General features: G+C 40.8%; 2 protein-coding genes across 2 annotated transcripts; one reads left to right on the forward strand and one right to left on the reverse strand.

Moving 5' to 3' along the window:
* The first annotated feature begins 12,816 nt into the window (after positions 1-12,816).
* Positions 12,817-13,761, forward strand: LOC126080585 (olfactory receptor 9Q2-like). The gene has a single exon (XM_049891779.1). It carries the CDS (start codon positions 12,817-12,819, stop codon positions 13,759-13,761), a length of 945 nt encoding a protein of 314 aa, XP_049747736.1.
* Positions 13,762-22,619: 8,858 nt separating this feature from the next.
* On the reverse strand, positions 22,620-23,609 carry LOC126080586 (olfactory receptor 1S1-like). The gene has a single exon (XM_049891780.1). The coding sequence runs from the start codon at positions 23,574-23,576 to the stop codon at positions 22,620-22,622; it is 957 nt and encodes a 318-aa protein (XP_049747737.1). The 5' UTR covers positions 23,577-23,609.
* Between the last annotated feature and the right edge of the window lie 1,829 nt (positions 23,610-25,438).

Raw genomic sequence — 25,438 nt, forward strand, 5'->3', positions numbered from 1 at the left:
CATCCTCCTTTTCTGAGTTGTTCCTCCCTCATTAGTATAAACTTACTGGCCCCTAAGGTTCCTGTCTTATCTTTTGAGTTGTTGTTGTCAATTTGATCACATACGGATAGTTCTTAAAAGAGCGTAATGCTCAAGGCAGACGTTTTTTTCCTACTTAAGCTATTGTTTGATTTCAAGAAGACTTCAGGGGATATTTTTGGTTTAGGGTTTAAAGATTATCTCAGGGCGATAGTTCCAGGATTCATCCAGCCTCCCTGACTCCAGGAAATCTGGAGTCTATAAGAATGTGAAATTCTATTCTTCATTTCTCTCCTTTGATCAGAATTCTTCTGTAGAATCTTTGATCAAAATGTTCAGTAATGGTAACCAGCAACCATCCAGTTCTTCTGGTCTTGTGGCAAAGAAGACAGCTGTTAATTGAGTCAATTAGCTATGCATTCCATTTCCTCCAATTTCTGACTCTCATTCTTCCTCTCTTGCTCCAAGTGAATAGAGGCCAATTATTGTGTCTTAAAAGGCCTCTTGTAAGTTTTTAAGACCCCAGGAACTATACAACAAATTAACTACACAACAAATTATGAGGTTGAACAGGAGCACTAAACACATTATTAGGCCAATTAACTGGACTATTCCATAAAATCATGGCCCTAAACCCCTAAACCAAGGAGTCAAATCCCATAAGGGTTTGGTTGTACATAAGCAGCCTCAGCAGCTACTGTTCTTTTTTTCTGCTAACTCTTGGTGCCTCAGTCAAACCCAAGGCACTGGAAAGGAACAAACCCCATCTACTCCAACTTTTTCTGCTTTCTCTTTAGTGCTTGTATTAGTCAGGGTCCTCCAGAAAAGAAACAGAACACAGATAATATCTTTCTCTAGCTGTCTATTGAGAGATATAGATATAAATTTATTTTAAAGAAATGACTTACTTGATTATGGGGACTGGGAAGTCCAAAATACATAAACCAGGAAGGTTGGAAAATCCCGCAGGATATTTATTTTATAGTCTTGAGGTAGAATCCTTCTCCTCTTGGAAACCTCAATTTTTGAGGTTAAGGCCTTCAACTGATTGGATCAGGCCCACCCACATTATCAAGGGTAATCACCTAAAAAACAACCAGACAACCAAACTTGTTGCCGTGGAGTCGATTCCTACTCATAATGACCCTATAGGACAGAGTAGAACTGCCCTGCAAGGTTTCTAAGGCTGTAAATCTTTACAGAAGTAGGCTGCCACATCTTTCTCCCATGGAGCAGCTGGTGGGTTTGAACCACTGACTGTCTGGTTAGCAGCTGAGTGCTTAGCCACTGCACCATCAGGGCTCCTATAAAAACCAAATATGTTGCCATCAAGTCTATTCCAACTCATAGCAACCCTGTATTTAGAGTCAACTGATGGTAAATGTTAATTGCATCAACAAAATACTTTCCCAGGAACATCTTGACCAATGTTTCGCACCATAGGCAAGCCAAGTTGACTCATAAAATTAACTATATCAATCCTTGTTCCTAAAGGAGGTGACAATATCTTACAAACAGTATGAGGTCCAACTCAGTCAGTCAAAAATTCTGTGTCACATGAAGAAATGTTTGTGATCACTGGCCATTAGAGAAATGCAAATCAAAACCACAATGAGATACCATCTTACTCCAGCATTGCTAGTATGAATCAAAAAAACAGGAGATAACAAATTTTGGAGAGGCTTCGGGAAGATCGGAACTCTTGTGCACTGCTGGTGGGAATGCAAAATGATACCACCATTTTGGAAAATGATATGGCACTTCCTTAGAAAGCTAGAAATAGAAATACCATATGTTCTAGCAATCCCACTCCTAGGAATATATTCTAGTGAAATAAGAGTCGTCGCACAAATAGACATATGCACACCCATGTTCCTTGCAGCATTGTTCACAATAACAAAAAGATGAAAACGACCTCGATGCCCGTCAACAGATGAATGGATAAACAAAGTGTACCTAAACACAATGAAGTGTTACCTAACGATAAAGAACAATGATGAATCTTTGAAGCATTTCATAGGAGGGCATTATGCTGAATGAAAGACATCAATCACAAAAGGACAAATACTGTATAAGATCACTATTATAAAAACTCATGAAAATGTTTACACACTAAAAGAAACAATCTTTGATGGTTACGAGGGAGGGGAGAGGTGGTTACGGAAAAACACTAAGTAGACAGGAAATAAGTGGTAACTTTTGTGAAGGGTAAGACGACAGTACACAATACTGGGGAAGCCAGAATAACTTGTATAAGGCAAGGTCATGGAAGCTCCACAGACTCATCCAAATTCCCTGAGTGACTGAATTGCTGGGTTGAGGGCTGTGGGGACCATAGTCTTGGGGAACATCTACCTCAATTTGCATAATAGTTTATAAATAAAATGTTCTATATTCTTTTTTTTTATTCTACTTTGGTGAGTAGCGTCTGGGGTCTTAAAAACCTGTGAGTAGCCGTCTAAGATACTCCACTGATCTCACCCCCTCTGGAGCAGGAAAGAATGAAGAAAACTAAAGATCCAAGGGAAAGTTTAGGACTGACGAACCACAACTACCGTGGCCTCCACCAAACTGAGTCCAGTACAAGTAGATGGTACCCAGCTACCACCACTGACTGCTCTGACAGGGATCACAACAGAGGGTCCCGGACACAGCTGGAGAAAAATATAAAACAAAATTCTAACTCACAAAAAAAGACCAGACTTACTGGCCTGACAGAGACTGGAGAAACCCTGACAGTATGGCCCCCGGACACCCTCTTAGCTCAGTAATGAAGTCACTCCCGAGATTCGCCCTTCAGCCAAAGATTAGACAGGGCCATAACAAAATGAGACTAAAGGGGTACACCACTCCAGGGGCAAGAACTAGAAGGCAGGAAGGAACAGGAAAGGTGGTAATAGGGAACCCAAGGTTGAGAAGGGAGAGTGTTTTCATGTCGTGGAATTGTTAACCAATATCATAAACCGATATGTGTAGTGTTTAATGTGAAGCTAGTTTGTTCTATAAACCTTCATCTAAAGTACAATAAAAGAAGAAAATTCTGTGTCATACATGAAGTTCCAGTAACAGAATTTTAAATTGGAAGAAACAGTAAACGAAGGGTGGAAGATCCAGGGTAAAGGAGGCCAATTTAAGATCACTTATGGTAAAAATGGTGGCAGTGGTGAAGAGCCAAGGGGCTGCTACCAAAAGGTTGGCAGTTAAAATTCACCAGCTGTTCCTTGGAAACCCTATGGAGCAGTTCTCTGTCCTACTGGGTTGCTATGGATGGAATTGACTCCAAGGCAACAGGTTTTTTTTTTTTTTTTTTTTTTGGGTGTGGTAAAATAGCCAAGGAGACCTGGTGGCATAGTGGTTAAGTACTTGGTTGCTAACTGAAAGGTTAGTGGTTTGAACCCACCAGCCACTCCACAGGAGAAAGATGTGGACTTCTGCTTCTGTGAAGGTTACAGCCTTGGAAACCCTATGGGGGCAGTTCTACTCTGTCCTATAGGGTTACTGTGAGTTGAATTGGCTTGACAGCAATAGTTTTTTTTTTTTTTGGTTTATGGAAAAATAAAACACATTGAAATATTCAAGAATTATGTTTATTCTACAACACAGGATATTTTAATATAATTTTCATAAGAAATATTGATTTCTTTAATAGTGGCTTATCTAGGTATTAAAACCCAGGCTGAAAGTTTATAGCTCCCCTAGGGGGATGGTTAGTAAGTAGTTCATGTGTCACTTGAGTTACAGGTTGTGGGAAAAGTTAAGAAGTAGTTAGAAAGCTGGAATTAGTTATATGAATTTCCCTCCTAATGAAAAAGGGTACTATTTTGTTTTTGTGAATAATAGGGTAATACATAGAAATACTATTTGCTCTCTTAGAATTTGCCAGAAGGCAGGAATTGCACCATGAACTGAAAAGGAGTACTATGAGATTAAATTGCCAGCTTTCAGAAAACAATTTAATGTCTTCTTCTGATGAAATTCTAAGCAGGCGGTTAAAGACTTCTATCCAATAAATAAGGGCTGCAGAAATGAGTGTCCTTGCAGCCCCAATGATATATGCAGGACTACATGTACTTTTTACTCTGCAAAGAGTTCAGGGAAAGAAAGAAAATTGCTTTCCACTTAAGTGTGGAAAAAGAGATGTTATATTAAGTAATTCATGGACTAGTTGATAATAGGGAGGTTAAAAAATAAAAAAAAATAGGGAGGTTACCTGGTTTTAAATAGGTGTTAAATTTCCTTACATCTTGCTACACCTTGTGTTGAACTCACTTAAATAAAACAATCTGTGATTGTTTTTGTTGTTATCTTAAATTCTAAAAGTTCTGTTTTAATAGAAATATACAACCAAAACCAAATCAAAATATACAGCGGATGATAATCTTTCAAAAATCCACTTTTTCATTACCAAGATTAAAGAAAACCAAGACCAAGAACTGCCATTGGCTGGAAAGTTCTGAATTGTGGTTATAATACTTAACAGGAAAACAAAAAGTCTTCTGGAAAGATAACCTTGGACGTCTAGCCTAATAAGGGGATGATGAGTGTAATACCCTATCTGTACCTTGTGTGGTCTGCCTTCCTGAAAGTAGGGTTCTTTCTGATGCCTCGGCAGCCTATTTAACCTGGGGGAGGGGTGGGTTGGGGGTCACTACTGTTTATGGACCAAAGCTGCAGGGACTTAGTCACTGGACCCACTTCTCAATTGAGAGGAAAGCCTTTCTTAAAGGAATCCTTTGAGGGACCTATCTGGCAGGATGCTGTTCCCACCTTGCTCCTCATCATCCGTTTCCCATGAGGAAGCCAGTCGGACAGAGACTTGAAGGAGCCAGGTCTGAAATGAGTCATCAGGAGATGATGTTTCTTGGAATGATTCTCCGTTGCTGTTTGGCACTTAGTTAAACGCTGAGCCTCTTTAGAACTGCACCGCCTAAGGAGCATCCTTCTTAGGAGCTCTAGCTCTGCAGGATGCTAATCTGCCTGATATGAAAAAGAGGTTCTGTGGTCAAATACTTTCGGGAAATGGTGGGTTAGAGAAAGTTGATGAGGTTTCTTAATTATATGACTTAATAGGTCCTTAATATGCTGATATGCAATATAATTTTCCATGTGGGGAACAGTGTATGCAATGATTTCCAAGCTTATGAGAACAGTAAACCTATTTTCCTTCCTGGAACATCTACCTAAGACACCTTGGGAAATGTAAGCCTTTGCAAGGGAGGGGCTCTCTGGCAGTGGGTCTCCAACTTTGCTGCATTGTAATCCTTTGGGGATTAAAAAAAAAAAGCTAAGGATGCCTGGCTCCCACATTCAGACATCCTGATTTAATTGGTATAGGGTATAATCTGGGCATCAGGGTTTTAAAAGGTCCCAGGTTATTCTAATGTGCAGCAAAGTTGAAGAAATACTTCTCTAGAGCCCTCTCATCTTGTGCCACCTTCTGAGTAGCCTTAATCAGCAGGACACTGGCCTGAGTTCACATCATTATTTTGCTACCAAGTAGCTGTGTGGCCCTCTCTGTATCTGAAAAAACAAACCAAACCCATTGCTGTCGAGTCAATTCCAAGTCATAGTGACCCTCTAGGACAGAGTAGAACAGCCCCACAGGGTTTCCAAGGACCGGCTGGTGGATTCGAACTGCCATTTTGGTTAACAACTCTTAGCCTCTGCACCACCAGGCTCCACTCTTTGTATCTAGATCCCTTTATATATAAGACACACAACCATTACATCCACCCTACTAGCTCACAGGTCTCTTGTGAGGAAGGAAGCCTCTGATGGGGCTTCGGAGAAATCATGTTCTTCAAGAGCATACCCTTATTATTTTACTCTAGTTTACAACACCGCACAGAGAGCCAAACAGCACCAGAGCTCCTGAGAATGTGCCCCAAGGCACAATCTCTTGATATAGTTTTTGGGAATAGTTGTATCAGAATCACATTCTTGTTAACAATGTAGATTCCTGCACCCCATGGCAGATGCACTGAATCAGAATCTCTAGGGGTGGAATGCTAGAATTTGTCTTTTTTTTTTCCTTTTATTGCCTCTGAATTTTTTATTGTTGTTGAAAATATACACTGCAAAACATACACCAATTCAACTATTTGTACATGTACAATTCAGTGAACTTGATTACATTCTTCAAGTTTCGCAACTACTCTCACCCTCCTTTTCTCAATTGTTCCTCTCCTTAGCATAATTTCACTGACCCCTAAGAAACTTTCGAATTTCTGTTGTCAGTTTGATCCTATATAGATAATTCCTGAAAAGAGCAAAATGCTCCTGGCTTTCTGGGTAATTTTAATCCACACTGAGGTCTGAGAAGCAATGCCATGGTTGTAGGAGTGTGGGGAGAAGAGAATTGGTCACCATCAAGAACTTGCTCAGTCTGCCTGGTAGAAGTCTGCTCATAACCCATTCGTACCTGCCTGTACAACATTTCATCTCATGAATCCCCCACTTGCACCATTCTCTTCTCCTGCCCAATCATGCAATGGTGAACTTCTAGGGTCACCTATTATAGCACCCCCCACGTGTCTGTCAGTTTGTCATACTGTGGGGGCTTGCATGTTGCTGTGATGCTGGAAGCTATGCCACCAGTATTCAGATACCAGCAGGGTCACCCATGGAGGACAGGTTTCAGCTGAGCTTTCAGACGAAGCCAGGCTAGGAAGAAGGACCTGGCAGTCTACTTCTAAAAGCATTAGCCAGGGAAAACCTTATGAATAGCAGCAGAACATTGATGTAGTGCTGGAAGATGAGCCCCCAGGTTGGAAGACACTCAAAAGTTGACTGGGGAAGAGCTGCCTCCTCAAAGTAGAGTCAACTTTAATGACGAGGATGGAGTAAAGCTTTCAGGACCTTCATTTGCTGATGTGGCATGACTCAAAATGAGAAGAAACAGCTGCAAATATCCATTAATAATCAGAACCTGGAATGTACAAAGTATGAACCTAGGAAAATTGGAAATCATCAAAGATGAAATGGAGCACATAAACATTGATATCCTAGGCATTAGTGAGCTGAAATGGACTGGTATTGGCCATTTTGAATCAGACAATCATATAGTCTACTATGCTGGGAATGACGACTTGAAGAGGAATGGTGTTACATTCATCGTCAAAAAGAACATTTCAAGATCTATCCTGAAGTACAATGCTGTCAGTGATAGGATAATATCCATATGCCTACACAGAAGACCAGTTAATACGACTATTATTCAAATTTATGCACCAAACACTAGGGCCAAAGATGAAGAAATAGAATATTTTTATCAGTTGCTGCAGTCTGAAATTGATTGAACATGCAATCAAGATGCATTGATAACTACTGGCGACTGGAATGTGAAAGTTGGAAACAAAGAAGAAGGATCAGTAGTTGGAAAATATGGCCTTGGTGATAGAAACAATGCTGGAGATCGAATGATAGAATTTTTCAAGACCAACAACTTCATTGCAAATACTTTCTTTCACCAACATAATCGGCAACTATACACATGGACCTCGCCAGATGAAACACACAGAAATCAAATTGACTACATCTGCGGAGAGAGATGATGGGAAAGTTCAATATCATCAGTCAGAACAAGGCCAGGGGCCGACTGTGGAACTGACCATCAATTGCTATTACGCAAGTTCAAGCTGAAACTGAAGAAAATCAGAGCCAGTCCACAAGAGCCAAAATATGACCTTGAGTACATCCCACCTGAATTTCTACACCATCTGAAAAATAGATTTGATGCATTGAACACTAGTGACCGAAGACCAGACGAGTTGTGGAATGACATCAAGGACATCATATGTGAAGAAAGCAAGAGGTTATTGAAAAGACAGGAAAGAAAGAAAAGGCCAAGATGGATGTCAGAGGAGACTCTGAAACTTGCTCTTAAACACTGAGCAGCTAAAACAAAAGGAAGAATTGATGAAGTAAAAGAACTGAACAGAAGGTTTCAAAGGGCGGCTCGAGAAGACAAAGTAAAGTATTATAATGACATGTGCAAAGAGCTGGAGATGGAAAACCAAAAGGGAAGAACATGCTCAGAGCTTCTCAAGCTGAAAGAACTGAAGAACAAATTCAAGATTCGAGTTGCATTAGTGAAGGATTCTATGGCAAAAATATTAAACGGCACAGGAAGCATCAAAGAAGATGGAAGGAATACACAGAGTCATTATACCAAAAAGAATTAGTTGATATTCAACCATTTCAAGAGGTGGCATATGATCAGGAACTGATGGTACTGAAGGAAGAAGTCCAAGCTGCTCTGAAGGCATTGGGGAAAAACAAGGGTCCAGGAATTGACGGAATATCAATTGAGATGTTTCAACAAATGGATGCAGCGGTAGAGGTGCTCACTCGTCTATGCCAAGAAATATGGAAGACAGCTTCCTGGCCAACTGACTGGAAGAGATCCATATTTATGCCTATTCCCAAGAAAGGTGATCCAACTGGATATGGAAATTATAGAGCAATATCATTAATATCACATGTGAGCAAAATTTTGCTGAAGATCATTCAAAAATGGCTGCAGCAGTGTATCAACAGGGAACTGCCAGAAATTCTGGTCGGTTTCAGAAGAGGATGTGGAACCAGGGATATCATTGCTGATGTCAGATGGATCCTGACTGAAAGCAGAGACTACCAGAAGGATGTTTACCTGTATTTTATTGACTATGCAAAGGCAGTCGACTGTGTGGATCATAACAAATTATGGATAAAATGGCGAAGAATGGGAATTCCAGAACACTTAATTGTGCTCATGAGGAATCTTTAGATAGATCAAGGAGCAGTTGTTCAGACAGAACAAGGGGGTACTGCATGGTTTAAAGTCAGGAAAGTTGTGCGTCAGCGTTGTATTCTTTCACCATACCTATTCGGTCTGTATGCTGAGCAAATAGTACTAGAACCTGGAATTTATGAAGAAGAACAGGGTAGTAGTATTGGAGGAAGACTCATTAACAACCTGTGTTATGCAGATGACACAACCTTGCTTCCTGAAAGTGAAGAGGACTTGAAGCACTTACTGATGAAGATCAAAGACCACAGCCTTCAGTATGGATTGCACCTCAAAATAAAGAAAACAAAAATCCTCACAACTAGACCAAAGAACAACACCATGATAAATGGAGAAAAGATTGAAGTTGTCAAGGATTTCATTTTACTTGGATCCACAATCAACAGCCATGGAAGCAGCAGTCAAGAAATCAAATGATGCATTGCATTGGGTAAATCTGCTGAAAAGGACCTCTTTAAAGTGTTGAAGAGCAAAGATGTCACCTTGAAGACTAAGGTGAGCCTGACCCAAGACATGGAATTTTCAATCGCATCATATGCATGTGAGAGCTGGACAATGAATAAGGAAGACCGAAGAATTGACACCTTTGAATTGTGTTGGCGAAGAATATTGAATATAGCATGGACTGCCAAAAGGACGAACAAATCTGTCTTAGAAGAAGTACAGCCAGAATGCTCCTTAGAAGCAAGGATGGTGAGACTGTGTCTTACATACTTTGGACATGTTGTCAGGAGGAATCAGTCCCTGGAGAAGGACTTCATGCTTGGTAGAGTACAGGGTCAACAGAAAAGAGGAGAACCCTCGACGAGGTGAATTGACACAGTGGCTGCAGCAATGAGCTCAAGCATAACAAAGATTGTAAGGATGGCTCAGGACCAGGCAGTTTTTCCTTTTGTTGTACATAAGGTCGCTATGAGTCAGAACGGACTTGATGGCACCTAACAACAACAACAATGATAGCATGTCTTCACGATAGGGAGTAAAGGCTTGTGCTTACAAAACAGCCTCCTTTTGGGATCTGGTCACATCTTGTAAGAGTGCCATTGTGCAGAACCCCTGACAAAATTCCCACCTGTGATACAGGAAACCTTCAAAGAAGCATATTCATTTTGACAGTACTAGGAACCAGCCCAATCCGACCCTGCTGAGTAATGGCAGCACATGGGGTGGGGCTTTGGAACTTTGCAATTAAAGAGAAACCTTCGAAGATATTAGACACCTTATTAGGAAGTCACATGAAGACAATTCACCTCTCCCCGGAGATTCATCTCAGGAACCAATTAGGATACGAAGCTGGGGCAGTGAGTACAAGAAGCTCCTTCAGCAAGGTCTAGTGTTGGATCAGAAGCTCAGGAAGAGAGGCTGGTCCCCTACCCATGGTATGCTGGGCTGAGTGTGAAAAAATATTAGAAACTCGAGTCAGGGTGCAAGGAAAGAGACCAAAGGAAAAAAACAAACAAACAAAAACCCCCAAACCCAAAGCCATTGCTGTTGAGTTGATTCCGACTCATAGTGACCCTATAGGGCAGAGTAGGACTGCCCCACAGGGTTTCCAAGGCTGTAATCCTTATGGAAGCAGAATGTTGTATCTTTCTCCCATAGAGAAAAGAGAAAGACTCCATAAAGTGGAAATAAGACATAGAGTAGCAAGAAACGGCCTCATCTCAACCAAGCTACTGTGATTACAGACCTCAGGCTGCCTTGTTATTTTATTGGATTGGAAAAAATGAGGTAACTGAAGTTCAGAGAGGAAAAGTGACTTGCCCAGGGTCACACATATAGCGCTGGCAAACTAGAGCCCAAGCCATTTTCTGCATCAGCAGTGTTTCCTCTCAGTGACCCTAGATTTGCTACTCCTGTCAGTAGAAGAGCAACAAACAGCAGGTCACAGGCAGAAGAAACACTGAAGAAGGAGGGAAGGCGATAGCGAAGTGGAATTCAGGTTAAGGATGGTTTGTGCTCAGATCATGGCTTCCAGATCTAATTTCCTTTCTTTGTCATTATCCCTATTGGGTCTTTTCAGCATTGGCTTGGCTGTTGGTGCATGAGGAATTCAAACATGATCAAATCCCTTCTTTACAGCTCTGTTCTAGAATATAAATAAATAAAAATTAAAAAATGAAAATAAAAAAAGTTCAATCCTATTGCTGTCCAGTTGACTCCAACACATGGTGACTCCATGTGCTACAGAGCCATAGGGTTTTCTTGGCTGTAATCTTTATGGAAGCAAATCACCAGGCCTTTCTTCCATGGGACCGCTGGGTGGTTTTGAGCTGCCAACCTTTAGGTTAGTAGTAGAGTGCAAACTGTTTGCACTGCCCAGGGACCTCGGAACTCTACAAAGGACCCTCAGATCCATTAAGTTGGGTTCTTTCAATAGTGCTCAGACAACACCAGATAGCAGAGATACTTCTGCTTCTCTCTTTCAAATTTGGTTGCTGTTTATTGTCAAATTACTACTTTTTATTGGAAGCTGTTAGAACAACCAAACAATGCTTATGGAGATTTGTTAGGTGCTAAAAGGAGCTTATATTTGCTATTTTGATTCCAACATTAATGCTAGTATTTATTTTAAAAATCCCCCTTAATCAGCCAGCCAACTCTAATTAGGCTAACAGCTGTTTGTTAAACAAGCATGTTGTTAGACTGAGAATACAAATATTTCTACCAGCAGAGCCCATTGCTGACTACTAATGGATTTTTTTGGGGGGGGGGTTCATGCTCTTTTGCTTGTAGAATATAAATTTTCCTTCCTTAAAATGTTCATTTTAAATAACCCAGTGCTGTCGTTAGCCGTCATATGTATACGGAGTGATTTTAGTTTTCCAATGCACTTTTGCTTCAGTTTTAATCTATGCATTAACCTTATCTCATAAGCAGAGCAGATATTATGATCCCCTTTCAGCAGAAGAGGAAATTGAAGTTCAGAGAGGTTAAGTGCCTTGTGTAAGATCAAACAGCTAATTGGGGGCAGAGTGGCAAATACAAGAGCTGACTTGTAAATCAGAGAATCACTTGCTCTCCTTTTTCACTGTGATAGAAGGATTCATCACTTCTTATCTTGTATTAGAGTAAGCTATCTACTTGTTTATTTCCACTGTCTCGGTTATCTAGTGCTGCTATAACAGAAATACCACAAGTGGATGGCTTTAACGAAAAGAAATTTATTTTCTTACAGTCCAGTAGGCTAGAAGTCCAAATTCAGAGCACCAGCTCCATGGGAAGGCTTTCTTTCTCTGTCAGCCCTGGAGGAAGGTCCTTGTGATGCATCAGTCTTCCCTTGGTCTGGGAGCATCTCAGAGCAGGAACCTCAGGTCTAAAGGAAGCACTTAGCTCCTGGCACTGCATTCTTGGTGGTATGAGGTCCCCAACTCTCTGCTTCCCTTTGCTTCTATCTCTTGTAAGATAAAAAGTGGTGCAGGCCACCCAGGGAAACTCCCTTTACATTGGATCAGGGATGTGACCTGAGAAAGGGTGTTGTGTCCCACCCTAATTCTCTTTAAACATGGGTACAGATTATGATTTATAACACATAGGAAAATCACAAAATGGAGGACTACCACACAATACTGGGAATCATGGCCTAACCAAGTTGACACATATTTTTGGAGGACACAATTCAATCCATGACATCTACCTAAGACTGGAAAGTTTGTTGAAGTCAAGCACCTAGATCATAAACAGTCAATATAAAACTTTATTACCTTGAAATAAAACTTTATTACCTTGCTTCCCTGGGTGGTGCAAATGGTTAAGTGCTCAATTACTAGCAAAAATGTTGGCAGTTCAAACCCACCCAGAGGTGCCTCAGAAGACAGGCCTGGCAATTGATTTCTGAAAGGTCATAGCTTTGAAAACCCTCTGGGCAATTCTACTCTACACATGGGGTCTCCATGAGTTGGAATCGACTTGATGGCAACTAACAACAGCCTTGAGATGACTTGAACTTCTCTGCAGGGGCCCTGTGATGTGGTTCCTGTCTTCGCCCTCACTGATCAACTGTTGGAGGGATGGCTGGGAGAAATTTCACCGTGGTGACCGAGTTCTTCCTTTTTGTGTTCACTGAGCATCCGGAGTGGGGGCTTCCTCTCTTCCTGGTGTTTTTGAGTTGCTATCTTGTTACTCTGCTGGGGAATGCAGGGATGATCATCCTGATCCGCAAAGATCGCCAGCTCCATACCCCGATGTACTTCTTCCTCAGCCACCTCTCCTTTGCGGACATCTGCTACTCTTCCGTCATTGTCCCTCAGATGCTGGATGTGCTGCGGGAACATGGTGCTGTCATCTCTCAAGCTCGCTGTGCAACTCAGTTCTTCCTCTTTACCTTCTTTGCCTCCATTGACTGCTACCTCTTGGCCATCATGGCCTATGACCGCTACGTGGCCGTATGTCAACCCCTGCTCTATGTCACCGTCATGACTGAGAAGGACTGCTTAGGGTTAGTAGCTGGGGCTTATGTGGCTGGTTTCTCTGGTGCCTTTGTTCGAACAGTCACAGCCTTCACGCTTTCCTTTTGTGGGAACAATGTGATCAACTTTATTTTCTGTGACCTGCCTCCTCTGTTAAACCTCACATGTGGGGAAAGCCACACCCAGGAGGTAGTGATTATTGTGTTTGCCATTTTTGTCATGCCCGCTTGTATACTGGTGATCTTGATGTCCTACCTGTTTATCATTGTGGCTATCATGCAAATTCGCTCTGCTGGGGGTCGAGCCAAGACCTTTTCTACCTGTGCCTCCCACCTCACTGCCGTGGCTCTCTTCTTTGGCACGCTCATCTTCATGTACCTGCGAGATAGCTCAGGACAGTCCTCGAAGAAAAATCAGGTGGTGTCAGTGCTGTACACGGTGGTGACCCCCATGCTGAACCCCCTCATCTATAGTCTTAGGAATAAGGAGGTAAAGGAGGCTATTATGAAAGCTCTGGGCAGGTCAAAATATTTTGGGGAGCCCTAGAGGGTCCCTTGTGAAATATTTCATTACTTAGTTTCTCCATCCTTTCTATCTTTTCTCAAACGTCACCTTCTTGGTGAGGCTTTCCCATAAAACCCTACTTAAAATTGCACCTGAACTACCTCCCCTTCTTGATTTATTATTCTGTATACTACTTGTCACCATCTATATACTATATACTTGTTTGATATTGTTTAAGTCTTGTAATTAGAAAGCAAACTATAGCAGAGTAAGAATTTCACCTGTGAGCTTCACTTCTCTATGCCCAGTGCCTACCAAAGCACCTAGCACATACAAGGCATTCAATAAATATTTGTTGAATGAATGAATGAATCTCAGGTTCCAGTCTCTTAGCTGAGAACACAGATGTCAAACTATATTCATAAGAGCTCTGGACCAGCAGTTAGAAGAACCAAACTGCTTTTGAGCTCTACCTTTAAGTTCTAACTTCTCGAGTCCTCAGTTTCCATATCTGTCAAGTGGTCTTGCCTACTTTATAGGACTATAGTTTGAGCATCCAATGCATGAATGGATGAGGCCCATGTCTGTCTTATTTACTAGTATCTGCTGAACCCAGTGCATTGCCTGGTACAACAAATACTTGTTGAGTGAAGAAAGAGTATTTGGGAAATTTCGAAGATATCTACAAGTGCAACTACTATTTTGATTCAAAGGGATTTTCAAAATCCCGTAGTTTATTTTTTTCCTTCTTATTTTTTTGTGGTTTTGAATAACAATTATAGTAATTATAGTAGTAATAAAAATGATGATGATAATAGCGATGACAATGATAGGTAGATAGAAAGATAGCAACTAACATTTATTAGACATTATCACCGTCTAGGAATTGTGATGTTAGCTACACATTACCTGATTTAATTCATGCAACAACCGTATGTGGCATGTTCTATTATTATCCCTGGTTTATAGATAGATGAGGCAGCTGAGGCTTAGAGGATTGAGTAAATTTCCTAAGGCCAACAAGCAAGTGGTAGAGTGAAGATTCTACCCAGCCACAGCATGAGCTCTGAATCTCCATATTAACGGTCTCCAGCTGTGGTCAATAGCCCACTGTATATAATCTTTCAATCTGGAATTTATAGTTACTGTGCTTTTCTTCTTTTTACCTGGTGAAAAAAAAGGTAAAAGTCCAATCTGTGGAGGTAGAAGGGAGTCAACACATTTATTTTAGAGCCCCTACACATTTTTTACACATGGGGTTGCCATAAGTTGGAACTGATGCAACGGCAACTTTTAATTTTTAATGTGCTACTATTGTGTAATGGGATATCATGTGTCAGTGTGTGTGTGAAGTGCCTAGATTAGATAAAATGCAGCCTCTGAACTCTAGGAACTTTTATTTTAAGGACACATGACAAATATTTTAGAAAAGAATAAGGCGGGTATGTTTAGGAAAAGATACAGGAAAACAATATGCATTGATGGCCAAGAGACTTGGTTTTACACTTTGTTGGTGTCTTTGCACAAATCACCTGAAGACTTCAGAATGGAGTGAAGCAACTCCACAGAATGCAACTTGGGGGCCATTTTCCAATTATTAAGTGCAGTGCAAATATTCTAACTTATCAGCTTCTGTAGGTGTTGTACAAAGAGCTCAGAATTTGGCACCAAAGTGTTCAGTCTGTCATTTCTTAGCTGTATGGCTTCAGATTAGTTAATGTTTTTCAGCCTGTTTTCCTTGTCTGTGAAATAATACTTACTGAGCACTTACCTTGGACACATCATCAGGAAAGACCAATTCTAGGAAAGGACCTCTCTGTTCTGTTCCATTGATCTCGTTGTCTATATTTATATCTATAAAGACTATAACGTCTTTGAATACGAATAGTAAATCTTGGAATTAGTGCTAGTCCACCAGCTTTGTTCTTTTTCATAGTTATTTTAGCTATTCTAGGTCCTTCGCATTTACAAATGTCCATTTCTACAGAAATGTCTTTTGGGATTTTGGTTGGATTGGATTGAATCTATTGATCAGTTTGGGGAGAATTAAATTTTGACAATGCTCATTCTTCCAACTCATACCTCTCCATTTATTTAGGTTATTTATTTCTTACATCATTTTTTTTTTTAACTTTTCAAGCATAATTTTATATTTTTTGAACATTTTATTATGGTTTAGGTGAAAGTTTACAGAGCAAATTAGTTTCCCATTCAACAATTTATACACAGCTTGTTTCATGACATTGGTTGCTGTACCCTCAACGTGTAAGCACTCTCCCCACTTCCTCCCTGGGTTCCTCGTTTCCATTCTTCCACCTTTCCTGCCCCTACCTGCCATTTAAAATTTGCTTTTGGGCAAATGGTGCCCTTTTGGTCTTGTATAGTTGATTGTCCTGAGGTGTACCTTTTTCATGGATGTTATTGTTCCCTTTGTAGGCCTGTCTATTGTTTGGCTGAAAAGTGATATCTGGGAATGAGTTCAGCTCCAAGTTTGAAGGATGCCTTAGGGCCGTAGTCTCAGAGGTTCTACCAGTCTCTATCAGATCAGCTAATCTGGTCTTTTTTATGAATTTGAGTTTTGTTCTAGAGTTTTCTCCTCCTCTGTTCAGGACTTTCTATTGTGATCCTAGTCGGAGTGGTCAGGAATACTAGCTGGGCATCATCTAATACTCCTGGTCCCAGACTAGTGGAGGCAGTCGTTCAGATGGTCCTTTAGTCCTTTGGGCTAATTGTTTCCTTGAGTGTTTGGTTTTCTTCATTCTTCTTTGGTCCGGAAGGGAAGTGATTGATAGTTGTATCTTAGATGGCTATTTTCAAGCTTTTAAGACCTTAGTGACTACTCACCAAGCACATTATCTTTATAGACTATGTTATGCCACTTGACTTAGATATCTCCCGAAAACCATGGTCCTAAGCCCTCAAGTCCAGTGCTTCAGTCCCACAAGGTGTTTGGTTATAGCTAAGAAGTTTTCATGAGTGTGCCTCCGTGTGTTCTATTATGTATATATATATATGCATATATTTGCAGTATATAAAAATATATATTTAGAAATGTCCAGTGTTAAACCTATATATGCATGTGGATGTACTCCCATGGGCCATCCCACACCTGTTCAGCTTACATATCTGCCTAGGTATCTACTGGTAAATAATTGTTTGTTATTATTGTTGCAGGACTGTATATGTAACAGTGTTTACTATTGTTGCCTATTAGTCTTGCATACCTCTCTTCCTTTGCCTTGGTCATGTTGTACTGACTTCCCCCACATTGTGTATTGTCTTCCCCTTCACCAAAGTTAATATATGCCTATTATTTATCAGGGATTTTCTCTTTCCCCCTCCCATCATCAGTAACTGTCAAAGAATGTTTCTTTCTGTGTGTAAAGATTTTCTTGACTCTTTATGATAGTGGTCTCATGCAATATTTGTCCTTTTGTGATTGACTTATTCCACTCAACATAATGTCTTCCAAGTTCACCCATGCTGTGAAATGTTTTATCCTTTTCAGTGTACAGACATTTGTCAGATTTTCCCTTAAGTGTTCCAGAGTTTTTGATGTTATTGTAATGGTATTTATTTTAAAAAATTTTATTTCCAATGATTCCTTGCTCGTGTAAAGAAATAAAATTGATATTTTAATATTGATCTTATATCCTGCAACCTTATGTATTAATTCTAATAGTTTCTTTTTTTGTAGATTCAATTGAATTTTTTATACAGATGACCATGTTGTCTGTGAATAAAAACTGTTTTATGTCTTCTTTTCCCATCTGGGCGACTTTATTTCTTTTTCTTGCCTTATTGCACTGGCTAAAACCTCCAGTAGAATGTTGAGTAGAAGTGATGAGAGTGTAAATACTTGTTCCATTCTTGTTCTTAGGGGAAAGCATCCAGTATTTCACAATTAATTACATAGGTTTTTCATAGATGCCCTTCAACAGGTTGATTCCTAGTTTGCTGAGAGTTTTTATCAGGAATATATGGTTTTCTCTGCATCTGTTTAGATGATTATATACCTTTTAGTTTGTTAACGTGGTGAATTACATCAGTTGCTTTTGGAATGTTCAACTATCCTTGTATTTCTAGGATAAACCACATTTTGGTCATGGTTTATTATTCTTGTTATTATCAAAGTAGATATTCCTGAACATTCTTGGATGGTTAAAAAGGTCATAGATGTTATTGCCTGAAACTGCGTACCAATTTTGAAAGGGGTTAGTCCTGAGTCAGCAAAAATCCTCTGTTAAAAGGAGACTAGAGAGAGCAAAGCAAACAGAAGGAAGAAGAAGGCAAAAGAAGAAATTTGACATGTTTTTATACTCTGAGAAATCTGTTCTGAAGAAGGCAGTTTCAGCTTGCCGTAGCTTTTAACCACTGCACCACCAGAACTCCTCTGAGGTTACAGGACATGCTAAAAGATTACTAGAGATGATAGCTTCTTGAGTTGAAGAGTGAGGCTAAAATACGTGATTTCAGGTATAATGGCTTGGTTCCTGTGATGTTTGAAACACTGAGTCCTCCTTTGGGAGGGAAATTTTCACTTTCTCCTTTCATCTTTCTGGACACCAGTCTACTCTGGTCCTCCTCCTACCTCCCTGGCTGCTCCTTCTCAGTTTCCTTGGCTGGTTCCTTATTTCTATATGTCAGAGTCACCCAGGACTTAGCCATAGGCTTTCTTCTTTCTCTGTTGTCACTCCTTAGGTAATTTTATTCAGTCCCATGGCTTTAACCATGTATTTAATAGTAAAATATAACTTCAGGATTTAAACCTCCTGCCCCACCTTTTCTCTTGATTCTCAAACTTATATGCTCAGAGATCTGCACTATAGCTCTGCTTGGTTTTCTCATAGACAGCTCAAATTTCACACATCCTAAATAGAACTCTTGCTTTCTCTCCTCTCAAACCTGTCCCCCACCAACATTATCCATTAGAGCAAATGGCACCAACATTTACCCACTTTTCTTTTTCCCTCACATACCAACCACATCAGCAAACACTGTCCTAGGTAATACTTTCAAGTTAAATCCCAAATCTGACCATTTCTCACTGTTTTCACCAGAACCACCACTGTCTTCTAAGCCTCGACCATCTCTTGCCTATTGCCTACTGCAGTGGCCCCTAAAAATTTGTGCCTGTTTCCCTTCTTGTACCCTATGGTGAATTCTCCACAGCACAGCCTATGTGAATTTTCAAAGATGCAGATGAAATCCCTGCAGATGGAATTATACCCAAGAATGGACAACCTCCTGTGAAAGCTACAAGTCAGAGGTGATAGAGGACCAGGACCGGCACACAGGGATGGATAACCTACTTATGCCAAATGGCTTGGGCCTAACCCTGGGTATTCTTATCCTATCAAATGTGGGCTAGAATGAAACCAGATTAAAGGGGGAAAATTACAGATTTTCTCCTGCTAATGTTTATATGGAGCCCTGGTGGTGCAGGAGTTAAGATCTCAGACTGCTAACCAAAAACTTGGCAGTTTGAACCCACCAGCCACTTCTTGGAAACCCTATGGGGCAGCTCTACTCTGTTCTATAGGGTCACTATGAGTTGGAATTGACTCTATAGCAATGAGTTTAGTTTTGTGTATTTGGAAAGTTTAAATATAATCAAGAAGATTCAGGCACCATGTTAAGCATAATGGTTTAATAGACAAGATTTTTTATTTTTCTTAAAATTGAAAAAATAAAAAAGCTCTTCCACCTCTCCCCACCCCCACCTCCCAGAATGACAGACATTCATTGTAAAATGTTAAAGCAATACAGAATGTAATATATATCACTCTCTCCGATGACCCAGAAAAAACCACTGTTCTGGTTATATATTGCTATGTAACAAACCACTCTAAAGCACAGGCACTTAAACACTAAGACTCATTTTATTGTTATCTCTCAGTGCTAGGTGTTGACTGGGATTAGCTAGGCAGTTCTCACTTGGGGGCTCATGTGCTTGCAGTCAGAGCTAGGGCCGGGATCATCTTAAGCCTCATTCACCCACATGTTGGGTACGTGATGGGGAGACTCATAGAATTATGGCTGATACAGTGGGGATCCTTGGGCATCTATGTTCATCTCTGTATGGTCTCATCGATGTGGTCTTTCCACCATGGTGTCTCCAGGGTAGTGGGACTTCTTACATGATCATTCAGGGCTCCAAAGGTGCATGTCCCAACAAAGAGAGAGCCAGGTGGAAACCGTTGGTTTTTCTAACATGATCTCGGAAATATGTAGCATCACTGTCCCCAAAGGCCTCTAGGTTTAAGAGGAGGGGCAAAGACTTAGCCTCTCGATGGGTAAGTGGCAAGAAAACAATTTGCCACAACCACTGTTAATATATTATTGGCTCTACTCCCAAGCATCTCGTTCTGCACATACTATTTAAAACATAAACACATTTATATGATACATGCTATTCTGAAACTTGCTTTATTCATGTTAGACCAATAGTTATATTGCAGAAAAAGAAACTGAGGTTAGTAACATGACTTATGACACAGTGAGTTAGCTGCAGAGTTGGGATAGACCCCATGTCTCTTGATTATAAATGTAGGATTCTTTCTATTGCTCCTCACGAAATAATGAAAGCAGAGTTCTGGAAGTCTCTGTTTTGGAGCTGTGGGTGGAATATGGTGGATGTTGTGGTACTTGAAGATGGATTGTTAAGAGACTAGTTTGGTAACCAACATAAAAGCAGATGAATTTTAGATTAATAATGAATAATTTTAGATTAATAATCAAGTCAATTCCAACTCATCGTGACCCTATAGGACAGAGTAGAACTGTCCCATAGGGTTTCCTAGGAGCGGCTGGTGGACTAGAACTGCTGAACTTTTGGTTAGCAGCTGAATGCTTAACCATTGTGCCACCAGAGCTCCGAAGAAAACTCAAAGTATAAAATTTAAGAGATAACACAAAGAAAGGCAGGCAGCTGATTGTATATTTCCTCTTAAAATAGACTGGATGTTTCTAAGTTTAGAGAAAAATGGAAGTCAGCTTGTACTGGTGACAAATGAACCTAGTTTGGTGTCCCTGGTGGTGGAGTGGTCAAGAGCTTCAGCTACTAACCAAAGGGCTGGCAGTTCGAATCCACCAACTGGTCCTTGGAAGTCCTATGAGGTGGTTCTACTCTGTCCTAAAGGGTCACTATGAGTTGAAACTGGCTCAACGGCAATGGATTTTTTGGTAGGGGAGGTAAATTGGTGTTGGAAGCCAGGGAGACGGTTGGGAAAAAAAAAAAAAAAGAACACTTTTTTGAGTGTTCACTATATACTAGACATTACGGTGGTTGTCTAATATACATGCTCATTTATTCAAACGGTTTTGGAATAGTGAGATTATTATTCCCATTTTACACATGAGGAATGTTGAGTTTAGGTGGTTTAATAGCTTCCCTTAGATCACACAAGTGGATCACAACGTACTGCAAAGCCAGGATTTGGCGCCAAACTTTTCTCTACACTTTTTCAGTACAACTGTTAGAGAAATCAGATTGAATAACTAACTAGTAACAGTTGTTTCTAAAGCCTGGAAATAATTAACAGGAAGATTGTGCCATGTTGAAAGAACACTCTTCTAGGTAACCACAAAGCATATTTAAGGCAGGTTCTGAAAGACATCTCTGTCAATCAGAGGCCTTCAGATTCACAGAATCCAGAGCTGGAATGGAACTCAGAGCTCATCTGGTTCAGTGTGATTCATCACACCAGAGTCACCTGAGGACTGATTTCAAAATACAGATGCCTGACTCCTTCCTCGAAGAGTCTGGGCCAGTAGTCCAGAGTGAGGTTTGGAAGGAAAGAGGCAGCATCTGATCTGCAGCCTTTTCTCAGCCTCAAGGAAGCTTTGAGGACCTGACCCTTGGTCAAATCCCCCTTGCAATTAATTCAAGGGGAGTATAAGTATATAAGGAGCCTCGATTGCTAACTGAAAAGTCCGTAGTTTGAACCCACCACCCATTCTGCACGAGAAAGATGTAGCAATCTGCTTCCATAAAGATTACAGCTTTGGAAACACTATGGGGCATTTCTACTCTGTTCTGTAGGGCTGCTATTAGTCAGAATCTATTCAATGGCAAACAACGTAAGTGTATAATATATCCAAGACATAGACCAAAACACAACAACAACAACAAAAAAAACAAGAAAACCAAACTACTTGTTATGGAGTCTATTCTGCCTCATAACAACCCTGGAACTTCTCCATGTGATTTTCAGTGGCCATAAACTTTTGGAAAGGAGCCCTGGTGGTGCAGTGCTTAAGGCACGCCACTGCTGTTGGACACCACCAGCAACTCAGTGGGAGAAAGATGTGTCAGTCTGCTTTTTAGAGATTTATAGCCTTGGAAACCCTATGGGGCTGCTGTGAGTTCTAAATGACTTGATGGCAGTGGGTTTGGTTTCTTGGTGGGTGATCTTTTGGAAGCAGATCAGCAGAACTCTCTTCTGAGGCACCCCTGGTTAGATTCAAACTGCCAACTTTTTGGTTAGTGGTCTAGCACTTAACAGTTGCCACCATCCAAAAACCAAAAACCCAAACCTATTGCTGTTGAGTTGATTCTGACTCATACTGACTCTATGAGTTGTACCACTCAGGGACTCCAAAATAGAGACAGTCCTGCGGGAAGAGTTTGGACTCAACTTAAGCACTATATTTGTTTGTTAAAATCGATTATAGAAGAATATGTAATTGAGGAGTAACCTTTATTTGCTGAGATGCAGCTGTACCAATAAATGGGTGGCAGTCACACACCCCTGAGGGGGCTATGTGATTAACAGGGCATAATGCTCAGAGGTTAGAATAGGAGGCAGAGACGTGAAAGTTCATCAATAGCTGGACCATCACAACTATGCTACAAACTCTGGGCAGAACCATCCATCTAGTTATGAGGATAAAAGGAATTAAGATGCCCAGGGCATTGAAGGGAGAAACTTTTTTCTATTGATGAGCTTTCTCAGGGCGCCTTTCATGTCCTTGTTCCGCAGGCTGTAGATGAAGGGGTTCAACATGGGTGTCACCACAGTGAATAGTATTGCACCAATCTTATCTCTGTCATCAGGGTGGGTAGATGAGGGGAAGAAGTAAACCCGTACAATGGTCCCATAGAAGAGTAATACAACTGTCAGGTGAGAGCCACAGGTGGAGATGGCTTTCCATTTTCCCTCTGTGGTTGAGATTCTCAGGACAGCACTGACGATGTGGATATAGGAGAAGAGGATGAGGGCAAAGGGGAAGGTGATAACAGATAAACCAATGACAAATAACACGAGCTCATTGACCATTGTATCTGAGCAGGACAGTTTGAGCAGAGGGGCCAGGTCACAGAAGAAGTGTGGGAGAATGTTGCTGTCACAGAAGATCAGTTGAATGAGCAGCAGGGTGTGTGTCAGGGCAACAACATTACTGAGGACCCACGGGATGACTGTCAGCAAAGCACAGATCCTGGGCTGCATGATGGTTGTATAGTTCAGAGGGTGGCAGATAGCCATGAAGCGATCATAGGCCATGACCCCCAAGAGGAAATTGTCAATGATGACAAACACAATGGAAAAGTACATCTGTGTGATGCAGCTCTCATAGGAGATGGATTGACTCTTGGTGTGAATATTCATCAGCATTTTGGGGACTGAGGTGGAAATGGAGGACATATCAGCAAAGGACAGATTGGCAAGGAAGAGATACATAGGGGTGTGAAGGTAAGAATCCAAGCTGATGGCCAGGATGATGAGCCCATTTTCAACCATTGTGACCACGTACATACCCAAAAAAAGCACCAAGACAACTTTCTGTTGTTCAGCATGTTTGGAGAGTCCCAGGAGGATGAATTCAGAGACGGTAGTTTGGTTTCCTTGGTGCATATTTCTGCTGATCTGAGGAAAAGAACACAAAATCCCCACACCTCCACAGGAAAACCTAATATAGTACCTTTCAACTGCAGTCATTGCAGGGGAGTACTCTCCCTAGGCTGAAGAGAAATAAAAAGTGGAGAAAACAAACAAACGAAAAACCCCAAAGTGGTTGCTATTGAGTTGATTCTGACTCATGATGTCATGTGTTTCAGAGTAGAACTGTGCTCCATGGGGCTGTGCTCTTTTGGGAGTAGGCATCTCTAGGTGGACTCATGCCGACAACCTTTTGATTAGTAGCTAAACAGTTAAACATTTTTGCCATCCAGGGAATCCAAGGGTGGAGAAGGGCTACTTAATATGGAATTATTTCACTTTTTTTTCTTTATAACATAATACTTAATGGCTACACAATTTTTCAATACTGAGCAATATCATAATTCACATACTCATTTTCTGTTTTTTGGAGTATATCAGATTTTTTTTTCAAATGCATTGTCCTAATTTCTTTTTTTTATTACTGTGTTTAAATGAAGGTTTACAGACCAAGTTAGTTTCTCATCAAACAATTAACATGCATGTTGTTTTCTCACATTGTTGCCAACCCCATGACTTATCAACATTCTTCCCTTCTCGACCCTGGATTCCCCATTTCCATTTATTGAACTTTACTGTCCCCTCCTGCCTTCTTGTCCTTGTCCCTGGGCTGGTGTGCCTATTTAGTCTCATATAAATGGTGGAGCTCAAGCATAACAACTATTGTAAGGATGGCTCAGGACTGGGCAGTGTTTCGTTCTGTTGTGCATACGGTCGCTATGAGTAGGAACCGACTCGATGGCACCTAACAACAACAACTACATAAGTGGTGGAGCTTTTTTTATGGGCCTTTCTAATCTTTAGCTGAAGGATGAACCTCAGAAGTGACTTCAGTACTGAGTTAAAAGGGTGTCTGGGGGTCATACTTCCAGGTTTCTCCAGCCTGTGTCGGACCAGTAAGTCTGGTCTTTTTTGTTAGAATTTTGTTCTGCCTTTTTCTCCAACTCTGTCCAGGACCCTCTATTGTGATCCCCATCAGAATAGTTGGTACGGGTAGCTGGGCACCATTTAGTTGTGCTAGACTCAATCTGGTGGAGGCTGTGGTACTTGTGGTCCATTAGTCTTTTGGATTAATCTTTCTCTTGTGTCTTTGGTTTTCTTCATTCTTCCTTGCTCTAGTTGGGGTGGGACCAGTGGAGTATCTTAGATGGCTAATCACAAGCTTTTAAGACCCCAGACTCTTTGCACCAAAGCAGAACGTAGAACTTTTTCCTCATAAACTATGTTATGCCAATTGAGAAAGATGTTTCCCGAGACCATGGTCCCTAGCCCTCAGCCAAGTAGTTCAGTTCCTCAGGGAGTTTGAATGTGTCTATGACGCTTTCATGACCTTACCTTGGTCAAGTTATACTGGCTTCCCCAGTATTGTGTACTGTCTTTCCCTTCACCAAAGTTACCGCTTATCTATTGTCTAATTAGAATATGTAATCATTTCAGCAATGTGGAGACACAGGAAATGCCTTAGAAAGAAAAGACAGAAACATGATAGATAATTCTTAACAAACTGTTTTAAATTCTAACAGAATTCTGAATGTGGTTTTTCCATTTGGTTGGGAATGTAGTTAAATCTCCCGAGTTGAGGGCAATGGGCGAGATACACCGCTGTATACGAAAGATGTTAGATATCCCTGCAGGAATTACTTTAAAATGAACAAACTAGTTCTTAGACCTTCCACATCATTTATCTTCATCCTTCAAACTAAGAAAATTGAAATATCCTTCAAACTAAGAAAATTGAAATATGATGGGTCATTAAAGTGAAGAGTTTGTGGAAGTAG

This window comes from Elephas maximus, chromosome 7 (genome assembly GCF_024166365.1).
Source record: "Elephas maximus indicus isolate mEleMax1 chromosome 7, mEleMax1 primary haplotype, whole genome shotgun sequence".
NCBI lineage: Eukaryota > Metazoa > Chordata > Mammalia > Proboscidea > Elephantidae > Elephas > Elephas maximus.

Excerpts from the sequence above, each read along its gene's own strand:
- LOC126080585 (XM_049891779.1), top strand. The coding sequence starts at position 12,817 with ATGGCTGGGAGAAATTTCACCGTGGTGACCGAGTTCTTCCTTTTTGTG.
- LOC126080586 (XM_049891780.1), bottom strand. The coding sequence starts at position 23,576 with ATGCACCAAGGAAACCAAACTACCGTCTCTGAATTCATCCTCCTGGGA.